At 38.7% G+C, this 21,244-nt stretch overlaps 1 protein-coding gene across 7 annotated transcripts in view; it reads left to right on the top strand.

Moving 5' to 3' along the window:
* Window positions 1-21,244, top strand: part of SLC25A13 (solute carrier family 25 member 13) — a 97,534-nt gene that overhangs the window by 15,137 nt on the left and 61,153 nt on the right. For 6 of the 7 annotated variants that reach the window (XM_071735278.1, XM_071735279.1, XM_071735276.1 and 3 more), the window contains 3 exons: window positions 6,303-6,356; window positions 10,962-11,104; window positions 17,677-17,792. In XM_071735278.1, coding sequence (XP_071591379.1) covers window positions 6,303-6,356; window positions 10,962-11,104; window positions 17,677-17,792 — 313 coding nt within the window. Of the gene's footprint in view, window positions 1-6,302; window positions 6,357-10,961; window positions 11,105-17,676; window positions 17,793-21,244 lie in introns of those variants that run through there. The other variant, XM_071735281.1, reaches the window with a different exon arrangement.

Raw genomic sequence — 21,244 nt, 5'->3', positions numbered from 1 at the left:
TCTGGTTGTCTCAAGTAGTTAAGTTTTTTTTGCCCAAGCATGTGTTCAAATGCTTCTGTCATTTTTGTTAAGTATGAGGAAGGGTTCCTCATACTACAGGACTTAAGATTTTCTTTTTGTCTCATCATTTATAGCCTTTAATAAATTTGCTTTGTGTGTATGATGCTATTTCCATTGTTCAGTTGTCTTTTGTTCTTTTTAAGGTTTTAGAGTCGGATCCATGCAGACACAGGAATTCATGCGCACTCCCACACCTTTCCCGGTTCTCTGAGTTGCTGAGGTGTAGCATTTTGAATAGAGCTGAATAGATTGATTTGATTATAAATAGGATCTTGAAAAGTGAACTTCTGTGTTCAAAGAAGAAAACACAACACCGAAACAAAATACATTTACTTGTCAGTTATTCCTACATAATTCCTGTCACACAGTTATTAGTCAAGACATGTAATGTATAGGAACTTTTCTCCGTCACATTTCATTTACTTGCTCATTCAAAAGCATGAAGTCACAAATAATTAGTTACTCTAACAACAACTTGAGACAGACCTTTCCACAAGTTTATAGGCACTGACTGCACATCAGTGTAAATTTTTTTTTCCTTGTCACAGAACAAGTAGTTATCTAACAGCATCATCTCATTTTGTTATGGTACCCCTGGATGACACTGGTCCAGGTTTGCTTTCTTCAGAGGGCATCAGGTCTGTGTTTATCACTGCAAAAGATTCTGCTCACTCACTGTGACTTTGTATCCCGGTATAACTTTCTTTGCATTTACATCTGGGAGAGGAAATAATGGAAAATCCTTTTGTAACATTGTTCAGAGTGTCTATTCCTGCCATTGTTTGCTGCCTTGGTTTTGTAATTTATGAAGGTGTTAGGCAGAGTATGGGACACCACTTCTTTGGTCACTGTGTGCACTGCATGGTGTCAGACACAGTGCAGGACACTCAAGAATTCCCTGTTTGTGTAGAATCATATCTCTTGCTATGAATCTTTTGGTTGTGACTCGTGTTGGTAGAAGCACCCAATCATTTAGGCTGTGAAGATGGATGCAGGTATATTTGCTTGGGATTTGCTGCCTCTGTCAGCTAGCAAATTTTGTTCTGCTTCACCATGGTGGGAATAGGCTCAGCAGAGCTGTCTAGTTTTAGTAGTGTTTATTCTGTAGTTCTGCGTACTGAATCAGCCTGTAGGATCTAAGACTTTGTTGATTTGTGCTACCAATGTTTATTTTTCTTATCAGAGTGTTACTAGAAAAAGGAATGCGGTAACTGTTACTTAGTCTAGGATTGCAATTTATTTGCAAAATGTAATTTTTGTGTTCGACTCCAATAAGAAATGGTTTTAGAAAATAAATGTTTTTGTCTCAAGCCTGGCTGTGCTTAGACTGATCAGACTGAATGTAATAGAAGTATCTGCGTAGTAGTTAAGATCTTCTCTTACAGTGCTTCCTACCCTAAGTCCTTAGATAGGTCTGCCAAATATCATCTGCTTGTGTTTTCCTAGGAGAAATTCTCAGCTTACCATTAGGGAAGCCTGTGGAGAAGGTCTTTTTGATATGCATTTTGCACCAGCTCTCCTGGTTCTCTGGTTGGGAAGCTGCTCCATGTCTTGCTTGCACATTTCTGTGATGCTGCAAGGTTAGTTATCTACTGTAGATCACAGTCAAGTTCTTTTACTTGGATTCTGTCATGCAGAAGGAACAGCATTGCTTTTGCAGAAGTGAGAATATGCTGAAGGGTGTTAGGCTAACAAAAATGGTTACTGAGGCAGCTGAAACAGGAGGCAGTGCCATGGATGTTGGTGCAGAACCTGATGTAACTGATGCTGCTGCATGTGATGAGGGAGAGTGACCAGGGGAGCTGCTAGGTTAGAGGAATGGTTGCATGGTTTTGGTAGCATTTGTGTAAGTATGGAAGAAGGGTGATTCTCATCTATGTAAGCAAGTTGTATTAAAACACAAGCTGAAGTGCTGTTTTAGAATAATGCTTAAACAGCATTAATAGACTTCTGGTTGAATTCAGACTAGGCTGGTAACTGTGCTTTAGTTGGTGTCCAATATTCCAGTCACTCATTTAAACAAGAATGTTAAGTCAAACCCTGGTTTAATCTCCTTTGGAGCTGCACATTTGAGTGTATATGTGTACTTTTAGGCAGAAGGAAATATTATGGTGATCTGTTCTGACCTCTTACATAAACTGAGCCATATGTGTTTGGGTCTTACAGGTGGACTCAATAACTTGTGATGAAATTAAAGAATACCTCTAGAAGACACAAGGTTTCAATCTTCTTTTGAGGTCTTTTATTGGTGCTAAATACATTGCATTCTTTAAGAATGTTTAAGAATGGAAGAACTTTAAAACAAAAATCTCAGTTTCAACATGAAGCTACTAGTGCTTGTGGTCACTTGTTATGCCTTTATTTAAACATCTTCTCTCTGTAGGTGCCTGTAGATGGTATCCTCTAGAACTGAACAGACTGAGCTCACCAGGGAACAAGGCAGTCCTGCCACAGCTCCAGTTGACTGCTTGGAGAAGGGCTGTTCTCCAGCATCTTATTTGTGCTTTGTGTCAGGAGTTTTTAAGATAATGAAGTAAAAGGTGATACGTTCATCAACATCAACTTTCTCCTTCACACCTGAGCTGTATTCAGGTTAAACTGTGAGGAAGAAACAGTATAAGAGATGTTTATCTCTTTGTCTTTGGTTAAGACTCCCTGTTGACCCGGTAAACTTTCTGAAATATTGTAGCAATTCACAAGTATATCTGGGTCCCCATCATCTTTCTACTCTAGCCAAACAGTGGCTACTTAAGGATCTTTACTAGAAAGATGAGAAGACATTTTATATTAACCATTAAGCGAATGCTGTAATGGCATTAATTCTGATTTTCTTATTGCCTTTTTTCTCTCTTGCTCACCCATATTGTTGCTCTTCTTTACTGGGTTAAACACACTCACTACTTGATTAGTCCTTTTGTATCTTTTGATATCACATTCCATCTGAAAACCTGTTCATTCTGCTTCATGTATATAGTAATAAAGTTAATTGGAAATTTTCTTTGATTCCCAGTGAATTTTATTCATTGTTGTACAGTTATATTTTTTCTGGGAAGAGTCTGTTTGCATTTGTTGTGGAGGGTAGAGGCGAGAAGGATAATGCATATCAGTTTAAATTGAGCCTAAGTCAAAAAGGAGAGAAAAGCTTTGCTGGAGAAAAGAGGCTGAAATTAGGATCAAGGTGCAGGGGAGTGCAAGTGAACATCTCTAGCATGCAAACCAACCCATGTGTTACTGTCCCTCACTTAAAGAGCTCTCTGTGTAAACTCGTTTGCTGAACATCCCTGCTCGTGGCAGGGATTAGGTATTTAAAAATGCAATTCTTACATTGCCTGTGCCTGTTCATAACAATATAATGCACATACACACATCGTATGTTACCTAAAACTTTCAAGTATCTACCTTTGGAATGAAAAACCCTGCTGACATTTCCTGTGTGTTATCCCAGTCTTTTCTGTAGCATGTCCCGACTTTGCTAAAATCCTGCACTTGAATTTCTGTACTGTTGTACAGTTGTTTTCTCTGTTTTTTTTTAAAACTGAATGTTGGAGAGCTTTCTTCGTTGAACCTTACTTAATAGAAGTTCCTGGTTTGGTATTTTTATTTAATCTATTGGTGTGTGCTACAAAGCATCTCTTTGTAAGGAGCAGTAACAAATACTATTTCCCTCAGATCTGCTTTATCAAATGCCTCCTCACACAGCTAGAGATGTCATGCCTACCAGCACAAAGCTGGTTTTATCTTTGGCTTCTTTTTGTCTGGATGGAGAAAAGATAAAGTAAGATGGAGAATTCTTTCCAGGAACAAAACACATCACCTAAGCCCAGTTATATGAAAGTTAGTAAATATCGCTGGATTTGAGTGAAGGAGAAGCAGCTGGTGTCTGTGGGTCACTTTTAATCAGGTGTGCTACCTGTTGTTCACTTACAGTTTTGTTGGTATCAGGTTACTTAACCCATCTTCACTGATAACATAAACAGGAACAATTTTCAGAATGATATTGAAAGTGGATTTTGACCTTTTCCAGAAGGGGAATCTGCTAGTTACACCTGTCATTGGGTTCAGTTCTTTTGTCTGTGCAGCTTCAACTTTGCCCACAGCTGGGGATGGATGAAAGGCTGAATTAAATACTTTTCCTTTTAGTCCTGGAATGGCTGCATTAGCATCGGTCCCTCTGATAATGCAATAGCTGCTCTTTTCCTTGCTTGGGATCAAATAGACCTTTCAAAATGGAGATTAGTGGGTGACACATGGACAAATCTATTACACAGTGTTAACCATCCCTTTCCTCTCCTGTTTGCCAGGAAATAGAACATGGCAGTAGACTGCAGGAAACTGTGGTCTGCAGGTTCTGCCTGAGCTGCCAAGCTGCAGTGCCTCTTTGCATTCACTAACCTGGGCAGCTTCAGCCTGTCTGTCAGGATATGGCTTGAAATATATTTGCTATTAAAAAAGACACCAAAATACACACACACACACACCCACCCTCGAAAGAGAGGGCTGAAAAATGGCAGCTGTGAGCACATTTTATTTCCCAAGTTTCTCAGGATGGTTAGTGTCAGTGAAAGCAAAGGAAAACGAGTGGAGTTTCAGCTACTAGAATGTACTTTTCCTTTATTCCATTTCTTTAGGCTGAGATTTCTAGGACATAATAAAATTTAAACTTCAAGGCAGATAAGTGTGATACTGGTTCATTTTTAATAAGGTGTTTGAAGTGTATTTTGTTTGCCAGTATAGTGGCAAGATTCTTCATTGCAGCAGTAGAGAAATGTTGTGGGGTTTTTTCTTTCTACAAAGTTCCCCGTTGCTCTAGAATACCAGATTTTTACAAATAAGGTTAAAGTAAATCTCTAATTACTACACAGTGGTTACATTTAGGACAGCTGGTACTCTAGACAGTAGCTCTTTTTAGATTCCCAGCTTAACAGTTACACTTTGATTTTTTGCAAACTGCTTCCACACAGGCTTGTGTGCAAACACAGAACTGGGACTCCAGCTCTCAACAGTCAGTTGAGTCCTATCATAACTTCAGGTGTGTTTTTTTCCCTTTTAAAAAAACCTTCCATGATCCATTTAGAGAGAGGAGAAACTTGAAACAGATTATGTGTTTGGAGGAGGAGATGTGAGGATATAATGCTGCTGTACAGACTTAGACAAGCTGCTAGAAATGTACTTAGAGTGCATTTTACAATCTCCAGTTGCTCTGGAGAGTCAAGAAAGTGGGTAGCCATGTTCTGTTGGTAAAATCTGTGATATTTAATTCTTAGGCAAGTGTAAGATTTTCTTTTGGCTATTTATTCCTCATTACGAAGTTGTTTTCACAAGTTTTTTGAATATGCAGGTTTGCTTGTAAAGTAATTTTTTTAATTAGAAATCGACTGATTTGCTGAATTGGCTTACCAGGTGACAGTTGTTATGTTGCCAAGAAAGATGTTATCAAAGTGTCCTGAAGAAAGAACAGGAAACTTTTTAGCAGGTGCAGACTGAGGGGTTGAAACCATTTGCTGCCAAAAGCAGCAAATCTATGGCATGGTATGAGGAAAATGCCAATGGGCTTACTTCATAGTGGATATAGAATATTTTTAAGTCAATGTTTCAGAAGAAAGATCTTTGTTTTGGATTTGTGATGTTAAACGTAACTTAGATTTTAGTTGTAACTGTTGTTGTAACTGGTTGTCTGATTTACAGAAAAATCCAGGTACTGTGCTTTCTGAATTTACATAATCAAAGTAAGTTTAAAATATTGGAATTAGGAGGCAGAAGTGCCAATAAAGCAAATAATTGCATTGCAATTCAGTCTCTTAGGAAGTTGATTTCTTGGACATGTTTGTAAGTCTGAGTATTTTATTCTTGCCATCTATCAGTTGGGGTCTGCATATGGTACTCTGAAATCCTTAGATGAAAGATTCTGGAAGTATAAAAATCTATATTGTAAAGATGGTATAATGCCAAATCCCAGCAGGAGGTATGTTGAAAAGATTTTATACTTTAATATTTTTATGTTAATTTGTGCTTGTTTAAGAATTGCAGGGTTGCATAGGGGAAGCAGTTACAACAAAAATGATGAATAAATTAATGTAAATGTAAAATGAGTGAAACAGGCATGGCCAGTTAAAGCAGCACCTAATTTGAGGTGAACATGTATTTTCATTATTTGTTCTGTTGTTCGAATTCTTCCTTTTAAATGACACTTTGACATCTTTTGTATAAATTATGCATATTAATGTAATTGTATTTACTTGTAGGTGGCTCTAACCAAGAGAGCTGATCCAGCTGAGTTGAAAACAATATTTTTGAAGGTATGTGTAAAGTAAATATTTTACTCTTTCTGCTTAAATTTTTTTGTATTTTTTGCTCCTTTATTGCAGCATACAACTCTTGATAGTTTTTCCAACCATTAATCATTCACTGTATTATTACCACGTTAGACTTAAATACCATTATCAGAATTGAACAATGCTCAGCAAGAAGTCAGATACATTTCTGAGTGATTATTGTATTGACTCAGAAGAAGTATTACTATCTTAGGAAAAAAATGCTTTGTTCAGAAAATGGAGTGGGAGTTTTGATATTGTTCCTGCACATGGTAAAATGTTCATGTAGACACCTTGCTGTTAGACCATTGGTAAACTTCCTTCCTTCCTTCCTTCCTTCCTTCCTTCCTTCCTTCCTTCCTTCCTTCCTTCCTTCCTTCCTTCCTTCCTTCCTTCCTTCCTTCCTTCCTTCCTTCCTTCCTTCCTTCCTTCCTTCCTTCCTTCCTTCCTTCCTTCCTTCCTTCCTTCCTTCCTTCCTTCCTTCCTTCCTTCCTTCCTTCCTTCCTTCCTTCCTTCCTTCCTTCCTTCCTTCCTTCCTTCCTTCCTTCCTTCCTTCCTTCCTTCCTTCCTTCCTTCCTTCCTTCCTTCCTTCCTTCCTTCCTTCCTTCCTTCCTTCCTTCCTTCCTTCCTTCCTTCCTTCCTTCCTTCCTCCCTTCCTCCCTTCCTCCCTTCCTCCCTTCCTCCCTTCCTCCCTTCCTCCCTTCCTCCCTTCCTCCCTTCCTCCCTTCCTCCCTTCCTCCCTTCCTCCCTCCCTCCCTCCCTCCCTCCCTCCCTCCCTCCCTCCCTCCCTCCCTCCCTCCCTCCCTCCCTCCCTCCCTCCCTCCCTCCCTCCCTCCCTCCCTCCCTTCCTCCCTTCCTCCCTTCCTCCCTTCCTCCCTCCCTCCCTCCCTCCCTCCCTCCCTCCCTCCCTCCCTTTTTTTATTTGTGGAGGTGTTCCTAAGATCACCTTGTGAATTTATCATTTAACCAAAATTCTTTCTATCTTGGCCTGTTACAGAAATGTTCAAGTAATGAAATGGGTGGTGTAGTTGTTCGTATACTTGAGAGAAGTGTTCTCTAGTGTTTTGCAGGGAGGTGGGTTTTTTTGATTCATGTTCTGAAGTTAAATAAATATTCCTAACCTTACTAGGATTTAGTAGTACGATATCTGTATTCGTTTGGTAGGGTAATATTAAAATGAGTACAGAAATTGGTTGGGTCTGGAGAATATATGTGAGGTAGGAGCTGCAGTGCTACTAGGAGCTGTTGTATCTGATTCCTTCTACGAAGAAATTGAGTGCCTGAGAGAGCTCATACCTTTCCAAGTTCTTCCCACCTTCCCTCTCTCCAGCATCATGCCCTGCCCTCTGTGCATTTCTTGTCATGTTTTACATTGTCCCTTGTGAGCAATTATAAACACTATGTGTAGGTGTCACTATGTATATTGCCAGTATTTATAGTTTTATCATAAACTGTCAGTATTTATAGCTCAGATAACAGATTTTCAGTTGCGAAAGCCAAGATTTAACTTATTCATTCCTGGAACTTGAATTGGTCAGGAGAGAAATAAACCTCTTGAAAAAGAACAGGATAATGAGATTTTCAGAGGCAAATGGTTGAAGAGAAGTAGAAAGGCAGCCAAAAAGGCAGACAGGGAGTAAGCTGCTGACCCAGGAAGATGGTATCCTTGAGGAAGGGAGTGAACGTGGTAGAGAGAATTGTGATCCCTTCTGCAAGATGCAGCAGTGCTGTTGTGGTGAGGGGGTTGGTTGGTTTGCTCAGAATTGTGTGGAAGTAGTTTCCTTCCTGCCTGTGGGTCTTAACCTCTCGTGTTTCTGAACATTCTAGCTCCCTCAGCTTTCAGTTTTGGTGGATTGCATGGGTGATGGTTGAGCACACTGAATACTGCTTCCAGCTTCTTTTTCTTCATCCTTTTCTGCTTCCCCTTCCACTTAAAGAAGGGGTTTCAATAAGTGGAGCAATGAAATATGAGTTGAATGTTTTGTTCATTGTAATACAGAAGTTGTCACTTTGCTTACCTGCTGAGAAGGAAAAAGGATGAGTGAATGTAGTATGTTGTTTTGTGCTCTACAAATAAGCAGAGTGTTAATTACGCTGCTTCAGGCAATTGTAAGTGATGAGGTTGATACAGTTGCTTCTGCAGATTGTGTCATCTTTGATTTTAAAATACCTTGACATCCATTCTTTCTGCTTCAGTTAAGAATTTTAAAATATGATTTCTACATAGAGAGGGTAGCCACTGTGTAGAAATAAATATGAGGCTATCAGTTTAAGTAGTATTGATTACAGTCAACTTTTAACATTTTTAGTACATCATCACCCCCCCCCCCGCACCCCAGTAAAATCTTTGCAAATCTTATTTAAAATGGAGTTGAACTGATTAATACTTTACTATCTAAAATGTATGGAAAGAAGTTACCAAAAAGCCATTAAATACTGTATAATATCAAAATCTCTGTGGGTATAATTGCCAAAGTGAGAAAAAATACAGTTTGGAGAGCATTTTTTTAAAATACCTGTCCTCCAAAACCAATAGAATCAATGTTTTTCTCTTTTTGTTATGATAATCTCCAAGAGTAACTCTACTTTGTCTAAGTCTTCTACCATAACCCCTAAGAGATTAGATTTTAGTCAAAGTGATCAAGCTGACATTTTCCAAGGTCATTTTCTATACGTAGTATGGAGTACGTGAGTGGATTTCAAATACACTTGAGTAAATCACAGTGACAAGAAACAGAGGGACACTGAAACCTTGTGCTGTTTTCTGTTATTGAGTGCCCTAGCGGGGGGTTAGCCTGGAAGAAAAAAAATGAAATACAGAAGCATAGGCTGTCTGACTTATTTGATTTGTTTCTCGATAGCAGCTGTGTTAAAAGTTTTTGAGGCTGGGATGCTAAAAGAATCTGTCTCCCTGCAAATGATTACATTGAAATCAATTGATCTGCTAGTTCTCATAAAAGTATACAATTGAAAATGCCTTGCAGTGTATCAGCCAGAAAGCTTGCATTATGAGCAGTGCCTATTGAAACATGAGTCCTTAAATGCTAACCCATATAGATGCCAAAGCAAGTTATTTGTTGTTTGGGCTGGCTTTCCTGAAGCCCTGTTTCTTGAAGATATTGCTGTACTGCCAGACTGTATTTATATAGGACTAGAGTAAAATAATCTACTTACTGCTAGATTTTGGCATCCCTCTGAGAGTGAGATGCTTACAGCAGGTATAACAGTACTCTGCAGGCACCAGGGTGGCTCTGCGGAATGAAAACTGGCCATTTTCCTTCCCTTTGCAGAGCCATAGCAATGTAAAACAAAACGTGTCTTTGAAGTGAGCTACAAAATAGCAATAGGCATCTAATTTATTTATTACTTTAGCGTGGATAGTGCGCTATGGGGAGCTGCAACAATAGTTTATCTTTCTACCTTACCTTAAAAAAGAATAAGAAATTAAGTTGCTTTTCAGTTCTCGGTGTGTGTTTCTTACCCCAAGACAAACCTGTTTCCTTTAGAGCTACCACATCTTCTGCAAATGTTGCCTGGGGTTTCTTTTCCTAATTGATTGTTTAATTAATGATTGTCCTAATCCTTTTTCTTTCCTTGGGAAACATTTTTAGGGTTGATTTCAAGCTTATCATTCTACAGGAAGGGGGACTTTACACTTTGAGAGATGACTGAGGGATCAGGGTAAAGGTGGTAACAAAGACAATTTTATTTATATATGTATTGTCTTTGAAATATTTTAAGTTCCTTTTCCTTGACATGTAACATGTTACTAGTAGAAGCATATATGCTTGGATCTGTTAGGTGATCTTTCTGGAGTTCTATGCCAGTAACTTCTGTAAAGGAGAAGTAACATACACCAGCAGGGTTTGGTAAGGTCTTGGACCCATTTTCTTGTTTCTGTAGCATGCTGAAGTGTCCAAGTTCTTGCTTTCTTTTTTTTTTTTTTTTTTTTTTTTTTCCTACAAATGCTTATTCTCTGGCCTTCTTTCAGCAGTTTAATGAAGGAACGGTATTTATATGTCCTGGTTTACTTATAAACCAGCCGTGGCTGAAAGGTGTTGCAGTGGAGTTCCTCCAGAACAGCACCCCCAGGTGGACACTCCCGTGTGATCATCTACTCCAGTAGCACTGAAAAGTCATTTCTCAGCTGTAACCTAGCTTTCTATCTCAGAGGAGTAATTTCAGATAAATAATGTGTGCTGGAGTATCCTGTTGCTGTTACAGTTTCAGTGGGCTGGAGGTGCCACCTACATGTTTGCACATGTGCTTCTTATTCAGCTCTAAAAAAACCCATTCTGTATTGGAGTATTAACTCTTTATAGACTATCACAGAGAAATTGTTGACATGGTAAACAAATAATTGTATATCTGCCCCTATTCCAGCTGGGGAGTCATCTTCCAGCTGCTTGAGTAACTCCTCACTTACTCTCTCATGTTTGGGTGTAGGCTGTGGGTTCTTCAGAGCCAAACTGTCTCATGGGCTGTAACATAAACCTGGTCCTGACTGGAAACTATGGGGAGTGGTGATAAATACCTGGGAAATGATGTATTTGATCACTAAATGCACTAAATACTGTATTCATTTAACAGTATGCAAGTGTGGAGAAGAATGGCGAATTCTTCATGTCTCCAAATGACTTTGTCACACGGTACTTGAAGATAACTGGAGATGATTTGCCTAATGCAAACACTGTACAACTCCTTGCAGGTGTGGTGGATCAGACAAAAGATGGGTAAGTGTTTTTTGTGGGTTGTTGTTTTTTTTTTTTTTCCCTTTTTATGTTGTTAATTTAAAAAATACAAAACCATCCTTTCAAAACAAACTGATCCCTGAAATATGGAGTTTAGTGGAGTTTATTTTTGGGTTTTTGCCTTTTTTTTTTTCTTGTAGATACACAAAAGAATGCAGTATCTTTTCAGTGGATACTATAGAAATAATGTTTTGGGCTGCACGTACCATTTAGCTTACCAAACCATTTTCTGTCTGCTATGTATTTTTAATTCACTGAACCTTTCATGTTAGATTGCTGACTCCCTTAACTCCCTCTTTCCTTTCCTTCCACGAGTCTTTCTGTCTCTGTTTACTTTATGTATTTGTCACAAGCACATTCAAGTAGCTATCCAAAATAACTTCAGATGGTGTAGGAAGAGATTGTAGAAAAAAGTGCTTCTGCTTTGTTTTGCTGTAGCACTGTTAAAAGGTTTTTGCCACTTTTTTCCCTTAAGAGGGAGGAGTAGCAGCTAAGGTATTTAGGGAGCCACTTTGCAATCTTGGAAAGACAGTAGTGAAGTTGGTTGCACATGGTTTACATTTGAAAGGCTGACTTTGCCAATAGGCAAGATTAGCTACCCCTCCATCTTCCTCCCCTTTTCTTAAATGAAATCCTAGCTTTTGCTTTTGGTACTTGCCCAGGCAAGCTGTCTTTTTCACCCATGTGAATGCATTTTTTGAACCCTGCCTTTAAAGTATCTTTAGAGGAACTTTAGAATAATTAGCTGTGGACTTAAAGTCTGTAGTTGTGGCATTTTTAGAAACCAGAAAACTTCAGGCATGACTCATATCTGTGGTTGCAAAGAGTAAAATATGAAATAAATAAAGCTTGACTAGAGAATGCAGGCTTCCTAGGAACAGATGCATGAATAACTGGGAAGTTTTGCAGTAGTTTTTGTGCTTTCTTTTCTGCTCAGCCAGCCTCTGCCAGTATCTGGCAGCTGGTCACCTTAAACCTTGCAGAAAAATTAATGTGGTGATTGTTACCCCCACTAAAAGAATTCAGTAAAAGGTTATATTGGTAACATTGGTATGATGGAAGCAAGCAAGTGGTGGCTTCAGATAGTGTTTGACTGAAAGCATTTAACGTTTCTCAGATTTCTTCCCTTGGTTCAATGCCTGCAGAAATGGCATTCCAAATTGCATGGCTTCAAATCCATTTTGTAATAAGAAGATTGAGAGTATAATCCATACCTTGTGATTTGGATCTCCCTCACAAGCAGAAGCTGGTGTCAGAAAGAACAAAATGTAAGACTGTAGCCTAGGTGAACCTGTTGACAAGTTGGGATCTCATAACTTGGTGTAATCTTGTAGGATTTTGAGGCTTCTAATTGCCACTTTCTGACGTGGGTAGGGACTGTTCCTGCAGTTCAGACTGTGCAGTCACAGGGGACTGCATGTTTCTAACATGTCTTTGAAGGGGCTTTTCTGGTTATAAGGCTATCTCCTTGTCTAACTGCTGTACTAATATGTGAAAGAATGAAAAAAATGGGTAGCATTCTTTTCTCTCTCACATCCATTTTAGCATTTTTTTTGCCACGTGGCCAAGTGTTTTTACCTTGTTCTAGTGGTATATAAAATAATTCACAGAGGGATCATCTGAAGCAAAGATCACTTAATTTTTGGTTCCTGGAATGAAATCTGCTTGGGACAGCAATAAAACCTACTGGTCTTTCTCCTATTGAATTCTTTCCAGTCCAGCAGTACAGAACTCCTAGTTTTAAAATGAAGTACAGAACTTCTGTTGTTAGTGCTCATTTTTATTAAGCTGGCCAGTGTGTAGACTTGCTCATGTTAAGGTCATGAGAGGCTGCTCAATAATACAGCTTTATTTCTAGTACAAAAGTAGAAAGTAACTTGCAAGAGCAATGACAAGTTAATTTTGATACAGTGTTAGTGGCTTCAAGTAGTGCTGTTTTGAAAATATTGCTATGATATTTCTAGAAACATTTATCCACTGTCTTGGGTCCTGGTTTTGATCTGAGGAAGCATCTGCTCTTCGTGACTGGTGAGCGTGACTCTTCTGCACCAAAACGTTCTGGGCTCAGAATCACCAGTCTGCTTTCCAGCACTTCTTCAAATGTTTTTTAACTACTTCTGATTTCGGTGAGAAGTTGCTGTAGGTACCAGGTATAATGAAGGAGACATTCTAAAATGGGTAAGTCCCACAGATGAAAGGGAGGCAGCAGAAGAATTTCTGACTCACGAGCAAATAGATGGACAAAGAGTTGATTACAGCAGAACTGAAGAAGTCCTGAGTGCAAAGTGTAGAGAAGAGTAACTCTTATGTTCCATCTCACTGTGGCTGCTGTGGACAAAGTCTCTGATGTAGCTGTAATAAAATTTCTGCTTTGCCAGAGATTAGGGATTTGAGAGTATCTACAGGGTGATGCTGGTGGTACAAGACCTCTTAAGGTAGACTCTGGCATTCAGTGAATATCTGTTGCCATGGGAACAGGTTTTGCCTCCATCTTAAGTCAGGGCGTAGGGTTATTTGGAGGTAGGCTTTCCTTCTGTTCTCCTGAAGAGGCATCTCAATTAAAGTTTCCTGTAAGAAAAGAAAATGCTTTTCTTACTCATAGCCAGAGAAGCCATTCAAATGGCCATTCAAATCAGCAATAACAAATTTTTTTAAAAAGCGTTTTATTGTATTTTCTATGAAATGGAGTAAGAGCCTTGACTTAGCCTTAAGGTTCACGTTCCTAATTTTAGCTGAAAAAAAAAATGTTACGTTTGGCTTCAGCTGGATCAGAAGCTCCTCCAAAACACAGTGGATTTCTCAAGGCCTATCAGCAACAGGCCAGGCATTTTCCATCCTGTCTACTGTAATAAATTGTTTTTCATTCTTTTGTTGTGCCTTTAAACATCTGTCTAACAAAATATGTATCTACTGCACATCTGTGTTTGGACTGTAGTAACTAACACTTCACTGAGAATTACTGTATGCTTTTATTTTTAGAAAGGACAAACTATTCAAAAATAACACTTGGAAATGCCAGCATTTTCCATCATTATTGGATATAAATTTATCCTCTAATGCACCAATTTACACTATGCTTAGTTTACCTAGGTTGCAGCATAAAATAATAGATGTAGCTTCAATTTGTGTCCCATTACGGTATCATGTTTAAATTGCTGATACAGTAAAAACATGTGCATTGATTTCTGAAGAAACCTCTTCATCATTGCATTTGTATGTATTATTACAGTGGGTAATGGTTTTGTTTTTTTCTTTGCATGGCTACATGTGGACTTTCTCTGGTAGGAGTGCATCATCTCTGTGCAGTGCCCAGATGCCGTGGGTGTGAGCACCAAAAAAAGCAGCATGGAAGGAAGGAGAGAGTAGTAAATAATGGTCTTGATGCACCATCCCCAGTTGTGTTTGGGCTGTAGCTCTTGTGTGTGGATTTTTTAAAAATACCAGGTTTTCAGTCTTCCTCAATAAACTGTGCAGTGTTGGCACCATTAACGAAGATGTGAAGGTGAAGGAAGACCTTGACCAGCTGGGCAGGATATCTTCAAGACCAAAGTAAAATTCTGTAAATGTTTCAGCTTCCCCTCTTTGCACTGTTAAAATCACTAGGCTTTTCTCTGCTTTTGTAACATAAATGAGCACTTGTTTAGTTAGATGAAATAACTCTTAAGTAGTATATTGAAGTCCATGTTAATATGTGCTGTTTAATGACACCTAATGATATTCAGTGAAGGGTTATGCTAAACCCAAAAGAGTGATGCTAAACCGGAGAGAAAATGTGTTACCCAGGCAACTACCCTTGTGCAGTATAGAGAAGTGAGCATATGGCTATGTAGTACACATTATTTCAGCATCTTTAAGCATTAAGAATCACATGTGTAATTGACTGAAAAATTACTGCTCAGTTACTGTATTGTATGGTCATAATAGAAGTAAATGAATACGTCATTGTTGTTAGAATAGATCTGTTGGGAATCACTAGCAGGCTGGTCTACTTAGGGAGCAAAAATACAATAAGAAGAAAATAGCTGGTTTAATTAACATGTAAAAATTGGGTTAATTTGAATTCAGCTGGCACAGCAGATATTAATGTCTTTTCTTTAATAGTCTGGCTAGAACCACACAATTTGTACACTTTTAGTCTTCCTAGTACTGCGGGTAATTGTTTTTGAAAATGGATATGGGTTATTTTAGGCAACTATCTCTGACTTATTAGGGGGTTTATTATTTGCAAGTGCTGACAAAGAATGCTTCTACTAGTATAAAACCTTCTAGCAGTGTTTATATAGAGAGTTTTAATCAAATCTCAGCCTCATAACAGAATATGTTCTTAGAGTACTTCTAGGATTCTGCTGAGATAGGTGCTATATTTATTTTCTGTGTCCTCATCACCATTTGTGTTGGGATCTATTGGTAAGGACATACTCTGGCTGTTGGTTCACACAGAAAGTGGCTTTATCAAAATGGTGTTGGCAGATATTTTACATTTTTAAGTCTAAACATGTTCTAGAGTCTTGTTGGCTGCTGTCTATTTTTTTCTTTCTGTATGTGGGCTTTATAAGTGTTGGGACAGAAGAATTCAGTGCTTTATATGTGTTTGCCATACTGGAAGTTTTTGGGTATTTAACCAGTAACAGTGGATAATGAGCTTTTATGTGTCACATAGTAATAATAAATATGCATTAATGCAAAACTAAGTAGCTTGTGATATATTAGTTTAGATTTATTGAAATACTGCATGCTTTTTTTTTTTTTTTTTTGGTTTTTTTGAAGTAGGACAGATGGAAGTATTCTATTTAAAGACAGCATCTGTATTCTCTCTCCAACGTTGGGGCATACTGGAAGCTCTGAAGGAGTTTAAATTACTCAATGGCCTGCTCATGTGCTAACGTGTGCATATGTAGCAAGTCATTGGCTTCTTTGCAGTAAAGCTTAAGGCATGCTTATATGTTTACTGCCATCATCAGTTGTGAGTTTAATATTAAGAATACCTGAGGAGTTTTTTTATGTATTTCTCACACTACATAATAACACATCATGCCAAGTTCCCAGAGCTAATTACTTGTTATACTCTTCCTTACTCTACATATGCTTTCTTTTAATTTTATCTGGTGCATATCTATAGAGGAAGGTAAATCAGAACAGTGTTTTGGCCTTCGCTTTGTGCTGTGCTTTTTTGTAATCTCCTCTTCTGTTCATCCTCTCATGTTTTCGTGTTCTTCATGGAACTCTGCTTCTCTTACCCTGTGGATGTTTGGCTGTTGACGTGCAGCAAGCAGACTTCTATGTGACTTGAAATTAATTCCCTTAAGACAGAGTGACTGGAAATTTCTCTAAAGTCATGGGACGCAATAACTTGGTGGACTGACTGTCTTTTCCAACTTATTCAAACTCCTTGTTCTTTGCTATTGCACAGTGAATGGAAGTTTTCGTTGAACCAGCTGCAATGTCATTTTGAGTCAAAGTCCTAAGGATACAGTTAGTTCCTAATAAAAAAAAAAAAAAAATTGTCTTCGTGTGTGTTTCTTGAAATTTGTTACACTGAATTCTGTGCTTCCCAGAAATAAATCTTTGTTCCCCAGCCACAGCCATGTGAACCCATTAAAGGTACACTCTTGCTATGCTGACAGAAAGCAGCCTTGAGAGAGGGCAATCTTAAACCTCCCGGAGTGCCAGCAGGCCCTGCAGCCACACATTTGAAGATGATTTTAAGCTGTACAACCTAGACATTAAAGAAGTAGCAAAACAAAAGAATGGTTGGCCTTTGCCTCTTTGAGAATAGGAGTTTGATCTCCATTTGAACTCTTGGGTGTAACCCAGGGAAATTGGAACTGCTCAAGGTTTTTTTGCTGTATCAAAGCTACTGCTGGAAACAATGCCAAGTTGTCTAATTATGTATTTCTGCTTATTAACTAACTTAAGGAAGAGCACCTCTGCTTTTATCTGGGCTCTGTTACTATTGCTCACGTATTGGGAACTTGGCCATAATGATGAATTTGAATAATCTGCTCTAGGGCTGAGGAAGAACATGCAGACTACTGCTTGAAATTTGTGACTCAACACGCAGGACTGGAGGGCTTCTATAGATGACTAATGAGTTGCTAGCAAAGAGATAAAACTTTCTGATCAGTTCCTTCTGAAGTGACTGTGGCAGTATGTAGGTCTTGCATGTATTTGCTTTCCAAAATCCTTAAGTACTGAGTCTTGAGGGAAGCTACCCATATATTTTTTGGCTCTGTCTTGGCTGTGGAGGGAGATAGGCTCCCCCAGAGGGCAGTTCAGTCAGACACTAAAGCTGAGGTGAGTAGCCACAGAGAGTGCCTTGCTTATCTTATGTTCTGTTGTGGCTTCGTGAGAGGAATAGTCATTTCCATCTAGCAATATGAAAGCCTCCTGACAGTGTTGGTGATAAGGCATGTTAGGATAAATTTCAATCCCTATTGATAAAGTTTTGTACACATTTTGGTCATGATGTTATTTCGTTTGTATAATCTATTTTATATTTCAGTTTTCTGCAAGCAAATAGTTTCATAGCTCCTGCTTTTTCCTTCATCCCTTAGGTTGATATCCTTTCAAGAATTTGTGGCATTTGAATCAGTCCTGTGTGCTCCAGATGCATTGTTCATAGTAGCCTTTCAGCTGTTTGACAAGACTGGCAAAGGAGAAGTTACTTTTGGTAAGATTGTTCTTAAATGTACACTCTTAATTTAAAAATCCCTACTTAAGTTAAACATTCACCATCTGTTATGATAGGAAACACAGTGATTGCTAGCAAAACTGCACTAGTGCCAAGCAACGTTCTGGCTGAGGTTTTTTAATCCTTTACATGTGCACAACATGAGGTCAAAGTCATGGTGATCTTCATGATTTCTCTGGAGAACTGGTCACTTCTCTCTTTCTGTTCCCCAACATGCCTGTGCAGGTCATCAACAGCAGTGAAAGGTGACTATAGGAAATGACTGTAAAACCGCAAGGAAGTTGCCAGAAGACTTGGGTGAATGTTGAGTCTGAAATTACTGTGAATTATTTTTTGTTTAAATTGGCAATATTTCAAGCTAGCTTCCTCTTAAGGCTTAAAGCTTTTTTTTTTCTGTGAGATTTTACAGTAATAAATCCATTATTAACCACCCTGCCACCTTCCACCTCTCTGAAAATTCAGCTCTTTATTGGAGGTGTGGTGTTTGCATTGACAATATGGGAAATACTCAGGACAGTTTAAAACTTGATTATGGGGACTGTTCATTTCTATATTCTGGGGAGACAGCTTTTGGTATCTGCAGGACTAATGTAAGGGCTATTCTGTCTGGAAGAAAAAGGTAGAAATGGTGGTTTTGAATAGCTTCAGACATTGAGCTAGAACTTCAGCAAGTATGTTTTGGGTTTTTTTGCCCTAAATACCTACACTGGATAAAAATGCTGTATCTGAATGCTACATTTGGCAATGGTTAACTGTATATCTCAGTTTCTATTAATTGGTTGCTTAACAGTTTTAAGTGGAAGGAAAGTTGGATGACACTGGATCTTTGTCTTTCTGAAATGTATGGTTCACACGTCCTTTGTCTTTTTCTAGTATTCCCCACATGTTTCATTCTCAGTTAAAAATCCCTTGAACTGGCACCTTGAAATTCCACTTGAACTGGCAGGAGCCTCTTACCAATGCATGAAGCATCATTGCATTCCTTCTACCATCTCCAAAAATCTCTATTTGAAGTTGAGGCTGGTGGGAAGACTTGCTGTCTCTTCTTCTGTCTGTTGGGGTTTTTTTGCTTGGTTGGTTTTTTGTTTCTTTTAATTATTTTGGTTGTCTGTTGAGGCTGTGAAAGATGTGCTTCGTGTGTGTAATATTACTTGCTAAAACAGCTTTTTAGATATTACTAGAGATGCTAAAAGATTTGAAAGAATTTCAGGAAAAAGTTCTGCTGATCATAACCTTGATGAAGGAAGTATTTTGTGCCTACCAGTCTTGAGCATGTGTATGGACAGAGAGACGCCGAGAGAAGGCATGCTTTTAACTCAGGAGGGCATGCATATTTTGCAGAGGTTTTGTTTCAGCACAGAAAAAATGGGGTTCCTGGAATGCCTGTGATGTGCAGGTTCTTGTCTTTGTCAGAGCCCCTGGTTGCTTGGAGCGCTTGTTAATAATCTAGGAAGAACTGCAGTTGTTTGATCTGAATACTGAATCAGTCTGACTTAACTTTTTAACTCTTGGCATTCTTGTTTGTATTTTTCCTGCTGGCAAATACCTGCCTTGGGGTTTGACACGGTGAGTCTCAAGGGATTTGTCTGACATTTGAAGGCCATTGATGTCCTTCTGGTGATGAGAGAAACTCTTCTGCCAGGCTGTGTGTAAGGTATTTGAAAGAGGAGACATGCCAACATTGGCAGAACCTCAAGATAACTTTTCTTTAGTTCCTTCCTCTCCCCCCTCTGAAAGCATAAATGCATTTGTGACTTCTGTGATTATCAACACAGCCCAAAGTGGGGAGGATGTGAGAGTGGTCTCAGTGTTGTGCATTCTCAGCAGAAATGGTTGACCTTTAGATAAACCTATTTTCCATCATAAGGAAAAAAAGTTTCCCCCCATTATTAACCCCCTCTAATATTTTCTACTAATAATTACAATACTATCAGTAGCTTTGCCACTCAATGCCTCAGTCATGCATCTTTGAGGTTAATTATAAGATCTTTTTCCACTGACTTGAATGAGAGTCAGATCAAGTCCTTATCAAAGTTAGGAGACTTAAATAGGGGGTTTGTATACTGTGGAATTACAGTGTGAAAGGAACAGAAGAAAGGGAAAGGATCATTTTTCACTATACTGCTGTTAAGTGTAGTATCTCAAGAATCTTATTATAAGTCTATCTCATTTTATTGTTGTAAAGAAGTAGTATGGCTTATCTGTGCAGTCATTGTTTTTCTGGATACTGAGATAGTGGTATTTTAGCATATACCAAAAGGATACAGGGCTTCCCAGCTGTGAACTTCACATTTTCTACTAAGCAAATCTTCCAAATCTTACTTTCTGACAGATGCCTCTAGCTCGGCGCCTTTGTAAAACAAATTAATAATGGGCTTTGTGTCAGTGAGCTTTCACACTGAATGCTGTATCCAAGCTGTGGATATTTAGAGAAATGTCCTGGTTAAGGAAGTTTCAGTATCTAATACTTCACACATACTGTTCTTGAAAAATTCTGCTCTCCTTCTTTAGCTTCTGGGTTGAAAATACCTTTGCATTTTAGCCACATGTTGGCATCTCTACAATTTTAATTTTTTCATTTCTTTCAGGTTACAAGTTAACTGTACCCAGTTCTTTGACAGAGCTTGCATCTATTTAAAAGGGCTGATCCACAAGCAGTATGCATATGAGGGGGGTGGGTGGGAGGGGAGTATTTCTAGTTTATTGCTTTTCGAGGTGAATGAAATGGCCACTAATAAATTAGTGGCCAGTGGCTGCCTCAGACTACACCTGGCCATTGCATCGTGTCATAGATTTATCTGCTGCTGAAGTGTCAAAGCTTTGACAGTTTGCAAGGAGTTAAAGCTCTCAGCAGGAAAGTGGGAGGAAGTTTAGCTGGCTTTTAAATTCAAGGCAAAGAGCAAACCATTGCTTCTTACTGTTGAGTGTTGACAGGCACATAAAAGCTGATAATGTAAGTCCAGGGGTTTAAGAGACTTAGTAGAGTTGCTTTTTTGTTGTATGACTGTATTTTAATGCCTCATTAAAGAAGCAGAGCCCTTTGAAATTCTTTACTAGATGGCATTTAAAAAAAGGCGAGATGGTTGGGTAAAAATGTCAGTGTTTAATAACTAAGTCGTCTTAACCTTCATCTCTAATTTCGGGTGGAGAAATGAAATGATGGGAACTAACACTTTTGAGCTGAGAAAAACACAGCACTGATATCCAGGGACTGGAACTTTCTTTTTCTTATAACAGTTCTTAGTGCCCTAGTAAATGGCAAAATAAGTATTGTCCATGTTGGTTTTGCTCTCAGAGAAAGGAGAGGCACAAAAAGAGATGGGATAGCCCAAGTCTGTGCTGCCAGCCAGCACTAAACCTGGCTTTGAAGATTTTAGTTTTCATTTGTTTTAAAGTAGAATTTCCCACTGGACAGAAATTCTTGTTCTCAT

The sequence above is a fragment of the Heliangelus exortis genome, chromosome 2 (assembly GCF_036169615.1).
Source record: "Heliangelus exortis chromosome 2, bHelExo1.hap1, whole genome shotgun sequence".
NCBI lineage: Eukaryota > Metazoa > Chordata > Aves > Apodiformes > Trochilidae > Heliangelus > Heliangelus exortis.
This window is presented reverse-complemented; position numbering and strand designations above follow the sequence as displayed.